The following is a 16,911-nucleotide window of genomic DNA, read 5'->3' on the forward strand; positions in this document are numbered from 1 at the left end:
GGAATGAGAAGAGGCACACCCACAAGGAGGCCAGGTGGTAGAAGTGGAGGCAACGTGCTGACCAAATCACACCAAACATTCCAGCAGGGCTACCAAGGGAACAACCAAGGCCAGCAGCAGTAGCAGCAAAACTGGCAGTACCAACCCCGGGGACAGTCCTTTCGAGGGTGTGGAAACTGACGAGGACAAACACGAAGGGGAGGACAGCGGCCCTCAACCAAGTGACTCCGCCATGCATCAGGCCCCCCCACCCTAGCAACTCCTCTGGGTGGGCGGAAAGACAAAAAGAAAAAAACAGCAGCCAAACTTTCAACGACAAACAGTACCTCGAACACTCCACACCGGTAGGGGGAAGAATAAGAGACCTCATTCAGGAATGGAGGAAGGTCAAATCGGACAAATGGATACTAAACATCATACAATACGGATACTGTATAGAGTTAGGAAGTCAACCTCCAAACAGAAAACCAAGAAGAAAGGCACACTCGGCAAAGGAGCTCTCGCTCTTGCAGCTAGAGGCGCAAGAATTGCTCAGCAAGGAGGCAATAAAGGTGGTACCGCAGAGCCAAAGGAACAAGGGGGTTTACTCAACTTACTTCCTGGTGCCAAAGGTGGACGAAATACTAAGACCTATCCTAGATCTAACGGTTCCTGAACAAATTCATAAGGACTCAAAGATTCAAAATGACCGCCCTACAAGAGGTAATCCCACAAATACAGCAAGGAGACTTCTTGGCTACTATAGATTTAAAGGACGCATACTTGCACATCCCCATCAACTACAAACACAAGCGCCTACTAAGGTTTGTGATCAACCAAAGCCACTACCAGTTCACAGTACTGTCATTCAGCCTAAAATCCACACCAAGGATATTTACAAAATGCCTAGCAGCTGGCACAGCACACCTATGAAGGCAAGGCATACACGTATACCCCTATCTCGACGACTGGCTTGTTAAGGCAAGTTCGTACGAGCAATGCAAACTACACATCCAGCAGGTCATACTAAGACTGACTGGACAGGACTTCTCGACTCATTGGGAGAAATAGTCAACAGAGCCAGAACAAATCAAGAAATTCTTAGGGGCAGAGATAGACACCATACAGTCCAATGTGTTCCCCAGCAGGGAGAGAACATTGGCGATACTGAAGAAAACACGTCCTTACCGCAAGGGGCAAGTTCTGACAGTGAGGACGATGTGCAAGCTAATGGGATGGATGGCGTCATGCATTCACCTAGTCCAAAATATTCGACTACACATGATGCCATTCCAGGAATGGATACAGCGGCAGTGGTCACAGGCAACTGGGAGTTGGGAGGCAACTGGGAGTTGGGAAGATCTAGTTGTTGTCACACACGCAGGGCTGCAGTGAATAGCGTGGTGGAACAAACAAAACATATCTCAGGGGAAACCATTCACACAATCAACTCCAACAGTGACCATCACGACGGACGCCTCCCAGCTGGGGTGGGGCACGCATAAGCGCAAGCTTAAGGTGAGAGGGCTATGGTCGCAACAGGATTCGGTCAAGCACATCAATTAACTGGAACTAAAAACAGTGTTCCTAGTACTGAAAGCATTTCAGAAGCAGCTGTACGGAAACAGGGTGTTGATCCAAACAAACCACACCACGACCATGTTCTACATCAACAAGCAGGGTGGAACACAGTCAGTAGCACTGTCGAGGAGCACAGGAGATATGGACATGGGCCATCCCACTAAGGATAGACCTACTAGCAATACATCACCAAGGGAAGGACAAAGTGGAGGCAGACTCAGTAGGCAGACTTCAGAATCCCACAAATGGGAGATCAACCAACAGGAAATACAGAGTGTATTGCGGAAGTGGGGTACACCGTAAATAGATCTATTTGCAACACACCAAAATGCCAATACTTACTTCGCATCCAGACAACCAGACCATCGGTCACAAGGGAATGTGCTATGGATAGGTTGGTCAAAGACATTCGCATACACATTTCCCCCAATTCCACTGATACACCGGTACTCAGCGAATGCAGGATCAGCAACATGTCACTGATACTAGTACCTCCTCAGTGGGCCAGACAATCATGGTTCTCGCAGATTGTGGAGCTGGCGCAGGCACCAGAACACACATTCCAAAAAGAAGGGACCTGTTAATAATGCAGAACGGAAGGGTGGTACACCCAGAGCCAGAGAGCCTCAGCCTCGCGGCATGGCTCCTGAATACCCAGAGTTTGCACACCTCAAACTACAGGCAAGCACAATGGCAGTGCTCAGGGAAGCAAGAAGGCCTACCACAAGGAAATGCTACGTAGCAAAGAGGAAGAGATTCTCAGGATGGTGCATTAGGGAAAAATTGCAAACGAAAATCACAAGGGAGTCAACAGTGCTAAAATACTTAACACATCTACTGCAAAGCAAAGTAAGCTACATGTCCCTAACGGTACACTTAAAGGCGATTGTGGCTTAGACCAGAGGAGAAACGGGAAAACGTTTCTTCACCTCACAAGTTGTAAAAAGATTTCTAGAAGGGACGAAGAGGATCGCACCTCCAAACAGAATGCACCAGCATGGATCCTCAACGTAGTGCTGACCCAATTGATGAAGGCACCATTCGAGCCCATGCACAAGGTTACAATAAACATGCTTACACTAAAGACGGCCTTCTTAGTAGCTATCACATCACTACGGAGAGTAAGTGAGTTGCAGGCACTAACACTTCAAGAGCCCTACCTGCATATACACAGTGATAGGATTGTAATGAGAACAGACCCACACTTCATGCCAAAGGTGGTGTCTCGGTTCCACATCAGCCAAACAACCCAAATACCTAGTTTTTTTCCAAAAACCAGCCACAAGCACGGAGAGTGCGCTGCACACACTGGACGCCAGGAGGGTGGTGATGCACTATATAGAAAGGACATAGGAGTGCAGAAAGGCAAAGCAACTCTTTGTTTCATTCGCAAGCAGTTTTTTGGGATGACCAGTTACCAAAAATACCATTGCTCGATGGATTGCACAAACCATTCAACTATGCCACAAACAAGCTGGGCAACAGTTACAAGGAGCAGCTCATGCGCACTCAACAAGGAAGAAAGGAGCTACAGTTGCGTTTCTAGCTAACACACAGATTCAAGACATTTGCCAAGTTGCAACATGGTCTTCAGTGCACAATTTCACTAAGCACTACTGTGTGTATATCCAAATTAACAAAGAAGCGCAAGTGGGACAGAAGATCTTGCAACACATATTCAGTAACAAGTGCTCATCTTCCACCCAGCCACCACAATAAGGACAAACAGCTACAAAGTCTATGCACAGCATAGTGAATCCAGAAAGAATTATGCTGCAAAACATATAGTTTCTTACCTGTCGGTGTAGTTTTGCAGCTTGAAGACTTTTCTGGATTCACTAGCGAACCCACCCTCCTCCGCCAGAAAGATGAGACAGGAGGAAAGGGATTAAAGATGAACAAGACTTAGAAATTAAGAGGAAAAACAAAAATAACACTATAAAAGAAAAAAGAATCCGAAGATGGCGACTAAAGGTGGGAGCTTCAGGAGGAAGCACGTCAACGTCACAAAGGACACCAAATGGTGGTATGACGACGCCCACCTGTGCCACGAAAAAAAACGACAATTCCGGACCCAACCACTAGATGGCGGAATAATGCACAGCATAGTGAATCCAGAAAGTCTTCAAGCTGCAAAACTACACCGACAGGTAAACTATATGTTTTCAATCAGAGGGCATACAGCCAACCCATAGATTGCCATTGATAAAGCTTCAGCAACACTCATTTACTTTCTTTCTGTTCATCAAGGCATGCGGGTGTCATGTCTTCTTCTTGTGTTCCCCTTCCCCTACAGCGTGGACCAAGTCCTTGTCCTGTACACTGCCCCCGTTTTTGGATCTACCTAATAATTTTTCTTATGGCACTCCATGTGAGTACTTGTGTTTTCAGGCCGTCTACCTTAACAATGTTGCTTTTTTTTTCCTTTCACCTCTCTTCCCCTGTTGTTCTTATCCAACCCCCAACTTGAACCCCGCCCTAGTTCGGCTTTTTCCTGTCCCTCTACTTTTTAGTACAGTAACCCAAATGGGCATTTTTTTTACGTTACACTAAAACAGAACCACACAACTGAGCACTTAGTGATGCATGCTCAGCTGTGAACCTGTGCGCAGCTGCTCACTTGCCCCCATTGAGCTCTTCCCAACTGGTCTGGGTGGTCCATACAAGCTGCCCTGGTCATGTGGATGTGCCCAGCGGCACTTCAGCAAACGAGGCAGAGCCCTCCACCCTCCCGAATTAGTCAGACAAAATAAACATTGGCACAGAGTACACATTATATACAGTACAGCCGTCTGTATATGACTCAAGTGCAAGCACACACCCACCACTGACACGAAAACTACAAGCAGTATAGACACTTATTTATTTATTTATTTATTTATTACATTTATATCGCGCATTATCACCGATTGGTCTCTAAGCGCTTGTACTTGGGAACTCATCATCACAGGAGGATAGGCAAAACAGATTATACTGAACCCCAGGCTTCTCGGAAAAGCACAGTTTTTAACATTCGCCTAAAAGGTAGTAAGTTTGATTCCTTCCTTAGACCTGGAGGCAGCTTATTCCAAGCTGCCGGCAGGGTCGTTGAAAAAGCGCGTCCACCAAGGGTGGTCAGACGATAGCGCGGGCTTACCAAGAGAACGTCCTCAGATGAGCGCAAAGTTCTTCTAGGGATATAATGCACCAGTCTAGCTTTAATATAACTGGGAGCGTTGCCAAAGACCGCCTTGTGTGCGATGCATAGACCTTTGAATAAAATCCTCTGCCTGATGGGCAGCCAATGTAATTGGTAGAGCAGAGGAGAGGCATGCGTGCCCCTAGCTTTCCCAAATATCAGTCTAGCTGCATCATTCATCACAATTTGCAGTCGTGAGAGTAATTGCTGGGTAATCCCGATATAAAGGGCATTCCCATAATCCAAGCGCCCTAAAATCATTGCCGACACCACCGTCCTGAGAGTGGAAAAAGACAGCATTGGCGAGATTTTCCGAAGTTGCCTGAGGAGGCCAACGCATGTGCCTACCACCGACGACACTTGATCTTTCATAGATAGGTGATCATCAATATGAATGCCCAAGCTTTTCACCACCTTTGCTGGTATAGGGGCCATGCCCAACTCCTGAGGCCAGAGAAGATCGTTCCACGGGTTGCCCGAGATGGTAATGGGCAACACTTCGGTCTTCTCTGGGTTGATCTTTAAGGAGTTGGACGACATCCAGTTGCTCGTAAACTTTAGGATGTTGTGTAACCTAGCTTGGGCTGCAGATGGATCCTCAATTTGTATGATTATCTGAGTGTCATCGGCATAGTTGTAGATCTGGCACTGCATCTGGTTTAGAGCGGCAATCAGAGGCTGCAGGTATATATTAAAAAGGAGCGGCGACAGGGCTGATCCCTGCGGTACCCCACATGTTATTGCCGCTGATGTAGAAATTAAATCTGACAGCTGGACCCTCTGCGATCTTCCCTGCAGGAATGAAGTCAGCCAGCCCAGTGCGGTCCCCCCGATGCCCAGATCTCTCAGGCGTTCCAACAGTTGGTTGTGATTCACCGTGTCAAACGCAGCTGAGAGATCTAAAAGCACCAGGGCCCCGGGGATCTTTTTGTCGGCTCTACATCTTAATTCATCCAGGATGGATAACATCACCAGCTCCGTGCTGTGATGTTTTCGAAAGCCTGCCTGATTCCGCTCTAGCAGAGCGTTGGTTTCCAGATGTTTAGAAAGGTCTTTTAAGACGTGCTGCTCTATCAATTTGGCCAGAAAAGGCAATTGAGAGATGGGCCTGTAATTTTTGTGATTTTTTACGTCAGCACCCGATTTCTTAAGAAGCGGTATCAATCTAGCTTCTTTAAATGAGGTGGGAACCTGACCCATCTCTAAGGATCTATTGAAGAGGGTAAGTACATCCTCTTCCAAACCTAACATCGCTAGTTTGAAGACATTAGGTGGGCAGGGATCTGCCTGCGAGCCAGAATTTACTCTCTCCACTAAACTAGCCAGCATTTCCTTGGTAATCAGGGAAAATTTGTTTAAACACTGATGTGCCTCAGGGGGCTCTGGCATAATTAATAATGGGCAGTCCAAAATTGGTGTCCGAGATATTTCACTCTGGATGTCTTCGATTTTCCTTATGAAGAAATCTTGGAAATTCTGACAGTCTGCCTGTGAGAACTCTGGGTTCTGCTCTTTAGTGTTCCTCAATTCCTTGAGTACCTTAAAGATTTCTTTTTGCGGAACCCGGGCTGAGGCTATTCTATTTTCAAAGAACTCCGCTTTGCGAGCTAATATAGCCCTTTTGTATTGTGCGAGTTCCTGCACGTATATATTCCTGGCGTTATTGTTGTAATCCCTCCTCCAGGCTCTCTCTGCCTTACGAAGCGCCTGTTTCTTAGACCTTAAAGTTTCATCAAACCAGGGGGCCCCCCTCCCTCTTTCCACCCATTTCACCTTTTTTGCTGGAGCTACAACATCAATGACATTCTTCAGTTTGTCGAGTAGTTTTAGACTACTTACCTCAACACTCTCGTTAATCATATTTAATTCAACAGAGTTTAGGAGATGACCGGCCAACTCCTCCTTGTTAATGTCATTCCATCTCCTTACCATTTTCCACACTGTTCTCTGCCTATTCCCACCCTGTTTAACCTTTCTCTGGCCTGTGATGAGATAGTGATCCGACCAAACGCATGGCGCCACATTGACCTTGTCAGGCCAAGAATCCGTGGTCCACACCAGATCTAGTGTATGGCCTCTAACATGAGTAGGGCCGGACACCATTTGACTCAAACCCAGAGCCGTTAAGGCCTCTTCAAGGTGAAGTGCTTGCCCTATCTTTGGTGCGAGCTCCCAATGAAAATTAAAATCTCCCATTATCATCAGATTCTCATATCGAGACCTGAGGTCATGTACGACCTCCAGGAAGGAATCCAGAAAGGTTGGCTCAGCCCAAGGAGGACGATATATCAGTAGGATGACCCAACAAATAGGGCCCCTCTCAAATTTCACTCCTAGAGCCTCTGCTCCACCAAGACTTTCCGCGCAAATCTGTTCCGTCTTCCAGTCATTTTTATAGAAAAACGCTACCCCCCCTCCTCTCTTTGTTCCCGAGCGATTGAGACAGAGAGCCTTAAAATCCGGGGGGAGAGAGGCTACCAAGTCCGGTGTTGAGGACTCCTCCAGCCACGTTTCTGTGACCCCTAAAATATCAGCGCCATCATCCTGTAATAGGGAAAAGAGTTCTAAATGGTGCCTCTGTACGGAGCGAGTATTCAGCAAACCGTACTTAATAATGGTGTCAGCCGTCCGACTATGTCTCCTTTCCTTCGGCTGTGCGACCCGATATAGCCCCTCCTGTCGTAATATGGCTATACACTCCTGGGTGGGTTGTAAATCCATTCTATTTAATTGTAATAAGAAAATTCTGTCATACCTGGGAGAAGTACCAGGGATTCTGGCCCCTGGTCCCGCCTGGGCGCGGATGGGCGCAGATGGGCTCGCCTCTGGCGGCGCGCCCATGGCGCGACCGCTGCGCGTCAACGCTGCGCGTAGGCATGTGGCTGGTTAAAATAGACGTCGTACAATCGCCGCCTGACAGCTAGAACGCTGCCCTAAGATGGCTCCCAAAAGCCCGTCCTCACTATCCCTAATATGGCGCTGGTGTTTGTGGCCGTGGTCAGAGACCCGCTAAAAACAGCGGTGAGGGAACAATTTAAATGCGGGTGAGTGGGCATACACCTAAAAATTCTGTCGGGAAAATAATCTCCCCTTTAATAAAAATTGTAGCTGCAAACAAAAAAGCTTTAAAATAGACGCGCTGCCGGTGGTATTTAGCGCTAATGCCCTCTGAAAGCCTCTGGATACAATACTTCTCTGGGTGGCCTTCTCCTGAGTAATTCCGTTCCGTTCTATACGAGCTCATTACAGTGGGGCTCCAACTGATAGTTGTTCTATACTTCACTGCTACTCTCAAATTAAAGAGTAGTGTTATGAAACAGTAGCGCTATGACTCTGCCAGCGCTGGCTACATCATATCGCTTTTTTTCGTGACTAAGCTATGCTGAGCAGCAGCTGTGCCACTAGTCAACATGGCTAAAATACATTGACAGTTGAGACCTATTGGCTTTGACATTGGGGAAATGTGAATAAACAAAAGTAAACTTTAAAACTGTGGTTTAAGCTATTGAGGTTTTGCAAGTTCCTGTTTGGCCCCCGCTTCTGTCACATTCTTATTGGGGTATTAGAGTTTATGAGAGAACTTCAAGAACAATTAAAGATGTTTTTCATTTGTGACACTCCAAAGACGTTTAATGAAATTCTGAATTTAAGCCTTCTAAAAAGAATCAGTGTACTCTAAATCCGCAGACACCAAATATTTTATAGTATTGATTGAGGTGCGTCAGCATGTACTTACAAACCCCTAATTCAAACACCTGCAATATCCCTCTTCAACTGGCCTTCACCCTTCAATGAAAGTACCAGCACTGCACATTCTCCGTCAATTTTCTTCCAAGATTTTAACTCCACAGTTGATCAGAAAAGCAACAGACCTATGGTACAACACAGCTCCTTTGTTGAGAGAAAGTAGAACACCGGATTCCACACCTGTCTGAACATAACAGAAAACATAGTTTCCCCTATTTTACAGAATGTACACCAGTAACGGCTAAGAAATCTACCTTCTTGGCACAAAATCATAGGAAGACTGTGCATCTGCGCTGCAATAAAAAAAGATTCTGTTAGTCACCCTTCACAGCCCCTCTTCCCTTGGTTTATTTCAGGCCAGGACTGTCCTCTTACAAAGGTTGACTTTGTTGTAAAAAAACATTTTAGACCTGTCACAGCACAGCATGTGTCAGCTCATTAAACATGGTGAAATGATATAACAATAATTCAGTGCAAACCCCACAAGCATTTCACACATTTGGGTTTTGGTGATGAGTGTGTAAGTTGGTATTTATGGGTGATAATTTCCTTTTTAATCAAACTGCTCTTTTACCACTTGGATAAATATGCATGTTGTAATACAGGTTACATTTTTGTTCCCACAGGACCGCATTGTATCAATGACCCTTGATAAAGAGTATGACGTTGCTGTTGAAGCTATTCGATTGGTCACTCTCATTCTTCAGTGAGTTATTTCATAGTGTCTTTGGAACCCGAAATTTCATTTCTTAGTGTGATGGAAAAAAAATTGGACCAATCTTTGCTGTGCAATAAAGAAAATTGTTGCTCAAAATATTCTGTAGACAAGGAAACATTGGTGTTCGCGAAAATGCTATAGTACAAATTAATTGTTTTGTTAACTTTAGATCAGCCACTTTAGTTTACCAATTAAAACACAATTTTGTGCTGCACAGAGGAATCTGATAAAATAGTTTTTGAAAAGGGGTGAAGTAGCCTTTTTAACATCGTCCCAATTAAGCCATCTGACATTTATATTGTACCTGCTGTTACATCAGCATTATTTACATTGCCGTTTAATATTTGGTGTGCACTTAAACTCTGTTTCGGTGTTAATGGGTTCGGAGTCAGTGTGCCAATGAACGGAACTAAGTCAGGATTTACTACGTGTATATCTACATAAATAATTATTTGTCATGCTTCACATGAACAACAGTGAAAAGGCTTGGGTAATGTAATTCTATGTCAGGACCGGAGGCGAGGATTATGCTTTACCTTTCTTTACTTTAATGAGAGCAGCCATTTTAAAGTCAACAAACAACAACTATTTCCATGATACATCGGGAATATGTCCATATCCAGAGCGTCCCCTGTTCTCTGCTCCAATCACAGGTCCCCGAGGTGCTGTTAGTCCTTCAGTGTCCAATCTCTTTCTTTGCTGCTGCAGGATGACAGACCAGAAGTGGTTAAGAACTTGGGTGTCAGGATTGATCACATTCACACACAACACACATGCCAACACTATTGCAGGTTCCTGCTAATATTTTCTTGGCCTCCTGCGTAGGATTTTTCCACTCTTACCCTCCTCCACCAAAAAAACCCCTAATACAGGCCCTAATATTGAGTAGACTTGATTACTGCAATGCCCTGCTGCTCTCGGCCAACGAAAGTGCCATTAATAAACTCCAGGTGGTACAGAATACTGCTGCCCGACTCACCAACAACGTCCCATCCAGAACACCCTCCGGACCACTCCTCAATCAACTTCACTGGCTCCCCATAAAGAAAAGGATAAAGTTCAAAATAGGCTGTATTATTTACAAGGCTCGTAATGGCAAAGGCCCCAAGTATCTCACTAACAAACTTTCCTCTTATATACCAACACGTAATCTCGGGTCCAGTAACGAGCATCTGCTCACCATCCCCAGAATCAAAAAAGCTTGTAGCGGTGGCAAATCCTTTTCTTATCTTGCCCCCAAATTTTGGAATAATTTGCCTTCTCCGTTACGCTCAGGACAGAATTTGGGTCAATTTAGAAAAATGCTAAAAACCCACCTTCTAATTTCTTCCCTCTAACTCTGCTGTTTTTCCATCTGAAGCACCGAGATACACTCATGGGTGATTCAGCGCTATACAAATCAATAAATATCAAATATCAGCCAAGATAAGTCACTTTTTCATTTCTCTCATTGGTTGAATTACTCTTTGCTGTTTGTTGTGCTATTTAAATGCTAGGCTGTCTGTCTGCTTAATCGCTATTGACGTTGGATTGCTTATTGCTGGTCTTGTGCGATACTTTCCTGTTTCTGGGGGTTTTGTTCTTGTTTCCCCTCAGGCGCTTCCGGAAACTTCGCGCTCTGTGTTCTGTGCTTACGGCGCGAGCCGGCGGTTGACCGTCACACGCGCAGTTTACTTGATATTGGTTTTGTCTGTTGCTCTCACTTCTGTCTATTTCTGTGCTGTTTTTCTGAGGTAATTTACAGCGAGTCACCTGCTACTCTGCTGACTCGTTCTCCGGCCGCGGGAGTGTTCCTCCCTAGCGGCGGCGTGTTTGGTGCGGCTCGTGGTGTGTACTTTCACGGCTAGAGGGTGTGTATCTACGTTCTCCGCGCTGTGCGCTTTCCTGGGATTCCGCGCGTTTGAATCTCGGATCGCACAGCAACGAAGGATCATCTGCCTGTCCTTACACCGATTACGGTCTGTTTTCTGCCATTAGGCAGCTCTTTGCATTTCATGCCCCATGAATGCCTTTTTCATAAGGTCTGTACAATTTATGTGAGGCTGTGGTGTATCTATTGTGCCCAGTCTTAGCGGTCCGTACCTTTAGGCCTTGCTAACGCTCCTGTGAGTCTGTACCTGCAGGTTGAGTCCTGCTGGGACTCAGTATCGGACAGGCTGCCCTTTCATTGTAGCACCAGGGCTATTGGGTCCCGGGGGGTTGTTCCCGAGTGCGAGCTTTGCTTGCTGATCAGTCGGCTGATCCCCCAACCCCCCATATTGCGGAATTCCCTTCGGCCAGTCATTCCCACTTACCTTCGTAATGTTTCTTCCCATTACTTACCTACCTAGTGTTTTTCTTCTGTCCTAATGGAATCGTATGAAGAGAATGCTTACCTGGATGACCAGGATGACAAGTGGGAGGAAGACTCGCTCACAGTGTTGTAGTGGGACGAAGATTTCTATGATGCTGTAGACTCTTCCATTCATAAGGCAGTGGAGCAGGCTATGGCTCCATCGGAAGATCGCCTCTCACGAAAGAGTGAACTTGCCTGTGACAAACTGGCCAGAGCAGCCCAGTCCAATCCAGCTTCTCTGCCTTCCAGCGCAGCCAATGCTGACCCTCAACCACATCCCTCTAAGCGGGCCAAAGACGCAGGGGTTGATACTGACGCCTTTGCCCGCCTCAAGCGGGTATTCCTAGCTAGTAAACCCCCTCCTGCAGCTGCCACTCCTGACGACTCTGCTCATGGGAACGATGAAGGGGCTGGGCCTTCTCGTCCCTACAAGCCTCTTCAACCAGTGCCTGCCACTTCTGACCAAAGCGCGGATGAGCAGAACCTCTGCGCCGATATGTTGGACCCAGATGACATTTTGCACCCTAGATCTTCTGACTGGGCGCCCTGTGACAAGGTCGCCCAGTAAGTCGCCAGTCTCATCCGCCAGCTGCTGGAGGCATCGGTGCGTAATTGTCTTCGGGCGTTGTGTCCGCGCCCCTCTTTGGAAGATAAGGTGGTGGCAACCCCCGAAATTGACCCGCGCAGGGCAACGTTTCTACAGAAAATCATAAAAGACCCCAAAAAGGGTATCGACCGATCTTGGCGGGCTTGCCAAGACAAGCTCCTGGTAATTCTTGGACCGATCACCAAAATTCTCGATATGGCGGAAGAGGCCAAATCATTGGGGACCCTGATCTCTCCAGAAAACCTCTCCTGCGCGTGGTGGTATTTCTCGGAAATGCCAACTGTGCCTTGTCGATGTAACGCCGAAGATCCCTGTTGATAAAGGTGGACCCCAAATTGGGGGATTTGGCGGATTCGGAGGCGGGGGCCATTGCCCAGGGAGGTCTCTTTGCTGAACCCTTTATGAAGGAACTAGGGCGCTTTGTGAATATATTCACGTCTCTGGACAGGGTGCAAACTTCTATTCGAAAGGTCTTTCGTTCGTGGGTTTTCCGAGGGGCTGGTCGAGTCAGGGGCCGCTTGTCCGGCCGCCCTAACCAGCAGAGAGGAGGCTCCAACCAAGCGGGTTATCAAGATCAAGCCAGATTCGGAAACTTCTACCCTACGAGAGGACGGCAAGGGAAAAACGGTGGTGGCAGAGTCAGCGGCGCCTCCAGCTCTTCCAGTGAGTGTTCTCCCTTCATCCCAACTAAAAGTGGGGGGCCGGCTGGCACTGTTTTTCCAGGCCTGGACTTCTGTCATGGGCGACGCATGGGTACTCAAAACGGTCCGGGGCTTCAGCCGTTCCAGGAGGCTCTGCCGCGTCCTATGGTATTCTCAGTGGCGGATGATGGCTTGGTCGATCAGGAGGTCCAGTCTCTCTTACCCAAGGGGGCAGTCGTGCAGTCCACTTACCATGCTCGCAGCTTAATCATCAATCTTTTTGTAGTGGACAAAGCGGAAGGGGGCCAGAGATCCGTGATCAATTTACGAGAGTTCAACACTTCAAAATGGAGGGAATCCATCTTCTCCGCGACCTTCTCAGACCGAACGACTGTATGGCGCGGCTAGACCTAAAGGACGCGTATTTGACCATTCCAATTTTTCCTCTGCAGCGGAGGTTCATGCAGTTTCTTTGGCGGGACAAGGTGTACGAATTCACCACCCTTCCTTGCGGTCTATCCTCCGCTCCTTGGTGCTTCACGAAGGTTTTGCGTTCGGTGATCGAACGCCTGTGTACGTCCGGGATGTGGCTCATAGTTTATTTGGATGACATTTTACTCATGTCACAATGTCCCAAGGCACTGTCTCCCCTGCTTCAGACAATGGTCAGTTTACTCCAAAGTCTGGGCTTTGTAATCAACTAGGCAAAATCCATGCTCGTTCTGTCCCAGAAAGTGGTTTTCTATCGACTCGGTCGCCGCTTCTCTCAGCCTTCCAGCCCGGAAAATGACGAAAATCCGCCACAAATTGAGGAGGGTTCTTGCCCACACCAACTCTCCCTCAGACAGATAGCCCGCATCGTAGGTCTTCTGTCATCGTCCATCCAAGCCATTTTCAAAGGCCCTCTCCATTACAGGGCCTTGTAGCGCCTCAAAGCACGGCATCTTCACAAAGGCCTCTCCTATTCCCAAAAAGTATCTCTTGACGTGGAGGCAAGGCAGAAAGTGGTTCAATGGTGGCTTTCCAACATGGAGCCCTGGAATAGACGTGCGATTTTCGGTTCTGCGCCAGATATCGTTATCGAGTCCGACGCCAGCAGATCAGGCTGGGCCGCACGGTGTGGCGAGTTCACAACTGGCGGTGTGCGGTCTCCTATGGAGCAGCAGTTGCACATCAACTGTCTGGAGCTATTGGCGGGGTCGTTTGCGATCCAATGCTGGACCTAAGACTTGGTCCGTTCTTGTTTTCTACTCAAAATGGACAACATGTCGGCCGTCCGGTATACCAATCATCTGGGGGGGCACGCGCTCAAGGGCTCTCTCGGACATGGCAGCAAACTTTTGGAGGTATTGTCTAAACCATCACGTGTCTGTGACGGCGGAGTGGGACAACCAGATAGTTGATTTTCAGTCCTGCCATCTCCACGACAGCAGTCTTTGGAGATTGCTCCCGGGGGTTTTCGCATATCTACAGTCTCTTTGGGTTCCAGTTTCGGTGGACCTCTTTGCCTCTCGCTTGGATCATCTACTGCCCAGGTTTTTCAGTTGGAGACCGGATCCCCTGGCAGCACAAACGGACTAGTTTCTGCAGAATTGGCAGAGCGAACAAGGCTATGCCTTCCCCCCCCGTTTGCCATGCTCACGAGTCTCAGCCCAGGTGCGACGCCAGAAGGCGAACGTGGTTCTCGTCTCCCCGATTTGGAGGTCTCAAGTGTGGTTTCTAGTTCTTCTGGAACTTTCTTGGGGTTTTCCAATCCCACTCCTCCTCTTTCCAATGCTTCTGATCAATCCGGACGGAGACCTCATCCATTGATAGAGCAGGGCTGTCTCTCCCTCATGGCATGGAGGATTGCAGGGGACGCTGGGCGTTCCCAGGCCTTCCGGGAGCGGCTGAGAGGTTAATGTCGAAGGCTTGGGCCGATAGCACAGTCAAATGCTATTGTTCCACCTGGAGATGATGTGTGCAACGGGGTCTCAATCCCGTGGCAACAGATGTGACCTCGATTCTGACATTTTTGGCCGCTCTGGCGGAGGAAGGCTTGGCTTATAGAACTATCAACACTTTCTGTTCTGCCATTTCGGCGGGGTCACACCATGGTTGACGGATCCCCGGTGGGTGAGCATCCCTTGGTCTTTTTTTAATTTTTTTAAATTTCAGATCCAGATAAGACAAGTCAAACAACAATAGATATTTAATGGTTACATTTGATTATATGGTTATATAAAAAAGGAATACGTATATACATTCATGGGTTTTTGAAGAATCGCAATCTCAAAACTTATATACAAAAAAAACATTACATTTGAATAACAGGGAACAGGAAAGGAAGAAAGGAAAAAAAAGACAGAGAATGAAGAAAAGACACATTTCATCCTGACTGATACAAGAGGCCTAACCCCTATACTCCAATTCGTTATGGGGAGCCAGATCGCGTTGCCCCGCATAGTGGCTTTTCTTCCCCTAGTGGCTTAGATAGCACTCTCCTGATTAAATGCCCCCAGAAGGCGAGCTAAACACATTTGGAAGCTCTGTGGGTCTGCTTCTTTCCAGCGTGCTGCTAATATGATTCTATACACAGCAGTACCTATAAATAACATTGCTTCCTCCTCCGCTCTTAGATCAAGTGCACTGTCAAAGCCGAGCATATAGAGGGTAGGGGAATCGGCTATTTTGTGGCCGAACACCTCTTCCCAAAAATCGAGCATAATTTTTTTAATTAAAGTTAATTTATTACATTCGCTAAACATATGCATAAGCGTTGCTAGGCCGGATAGACATCTGGGACAATCATCGTTTTCTCTTTTACCCCAGGCATATAGTTTTGCGGGGGTGAAGTAGAGATTGTAGATGGTTTTATAGGTCTGGGCTTTTAAACTAGACAATATGAGGAGACGTGATGATAGAGATAAGCTCATATCGATATCTACATTTGGATTATCTAGTTTATCCGCCCAGGCTACTTCTGTTTGCTCCATATCGTCTTGTAGCTTTTCTAACAGCAACCCATATATGGGGGCGATTCTAGTAGTATTTTTGATAATAATTTCTATAATTTCAGTTCTCTCTAGGTTAATGTTAGGAGCTTTTAGTTTTAGTATAGTATATACCTGGATGAACTTGAAGTAGTCGCCATTAGGTAGGTGAAACTTCCTCTGTAAGTCTATAAATGTGGTAGCTATAACCTCCCCCAGGAAATCCCCCACTGTAATGATTCCTAGATTTTCCCATTTTTTTGCAGTAACGTAGTTAGCTAGTACGAGGAGCAAGTTGGAGTGCCATAATGGGGTATAGCGATTTATTTTTGAAATTTGCATGTGTTTAGTCATTTTCGACCAGATTTTCCAGGCATTAGAGATGACTTCTTTTAGTAGCTTGGTTCTACTTGTCTTAGGAAGAGACCTTTAGCCTTCTGCCCTATTGAAAGCTCGTAAATAGATGGTGCTATTGTATCCCCTATATCATCAGCAGAGGGGGTAGAATAAAGGAGTGGAGCCATTTGTTGGAGAAATGCCGACCAGAAGTAGAATAGCATGTTGGGAATTGCTAGTCCACCTCTATGCTGTGGGAGCGAAAGGAATTTCAGAGATCTCCCGATTTTACCTTGTTGCCACATAAATTTAGACATTTGAGATTCAAGTGACTTTAGAATGCTTTCTTCAAAAATCAGGGGGATTGCTCGAAAAAGATATAATACCCTGGGGAGGATATTCATCTTCAGAAAGTTTCCCCTGCCAATAATTGACAGATGCAGGCTGTTAACTCTGTCTAGATCTTTCCTTATAACATTAAATAGTGGCTCATAGTTAAGCTTAGGGATCGATTTGACATCAGGGCTTATGCTTACACCTAAATACGTAGCTTTTTCAGCTTTACTGGGGTCATTGAGGTCAATATTGTCGGTACAGAGCAGGACTGTTTTATCCTTATTAAGGGAATAGCCAGAGTGGAGTCCGTATGTTTGTGTTATTACCTCGATTTCCAAGATAGCTTCAGAGGGATTGGGTGTTAGGACAGCAATGTCGTCGGCGTAGGCCAATACTTTAGTTCCAAATTGGCCAGTCACCACAGGTTTAATTGTTTGATTTTCTAATAGTTTCAGAATAAAGGGTTTATGTATAGAGCAAA

At 46.6% G+C, this 16,911-nt stretch overlaps 1 protein-coding gene across 3 annotated transcripts in view; it reads left to right on the plus strand.

Annotated features, from left to right (window-relative positions):
* The window catches only part of STAG1 (STAG1 cohesin complex component), a 1,346,357-nt gene that overhangs the window by 743,731 nt on the left and 585,715 nt on the right, over nt 1–16,911 (plus strand). For all 3 annotated transcript variants that reach the window (XM_078665875.1, XM_078665876.1, XM_078665877.1), the window contains exon 12: nt 9,112–9,191. In XM_078665875.1, the coding sequence (XP_078522001.1) occupies nt 9,112–9,191 (80 nt within the window). The remainder of the gene's footprint in view (nt 1–9,111; nt 9,192–16,911) is intronic.

The sequence above is a fragment of the Lissotriton helveticus genome, chromosome 11, assembly GCF_964261635.1.
Source record: "Lissotriton helveticus chromosome 11, aLisHel1.1, whole genome shotgun sequence".
Classification (NCBI taxonomy): Eukaryota; Metazoa; Chordata; class Amphibia; order Caudata; family Salamandridae; genus Lissotriton; species Lissotriton helveticus.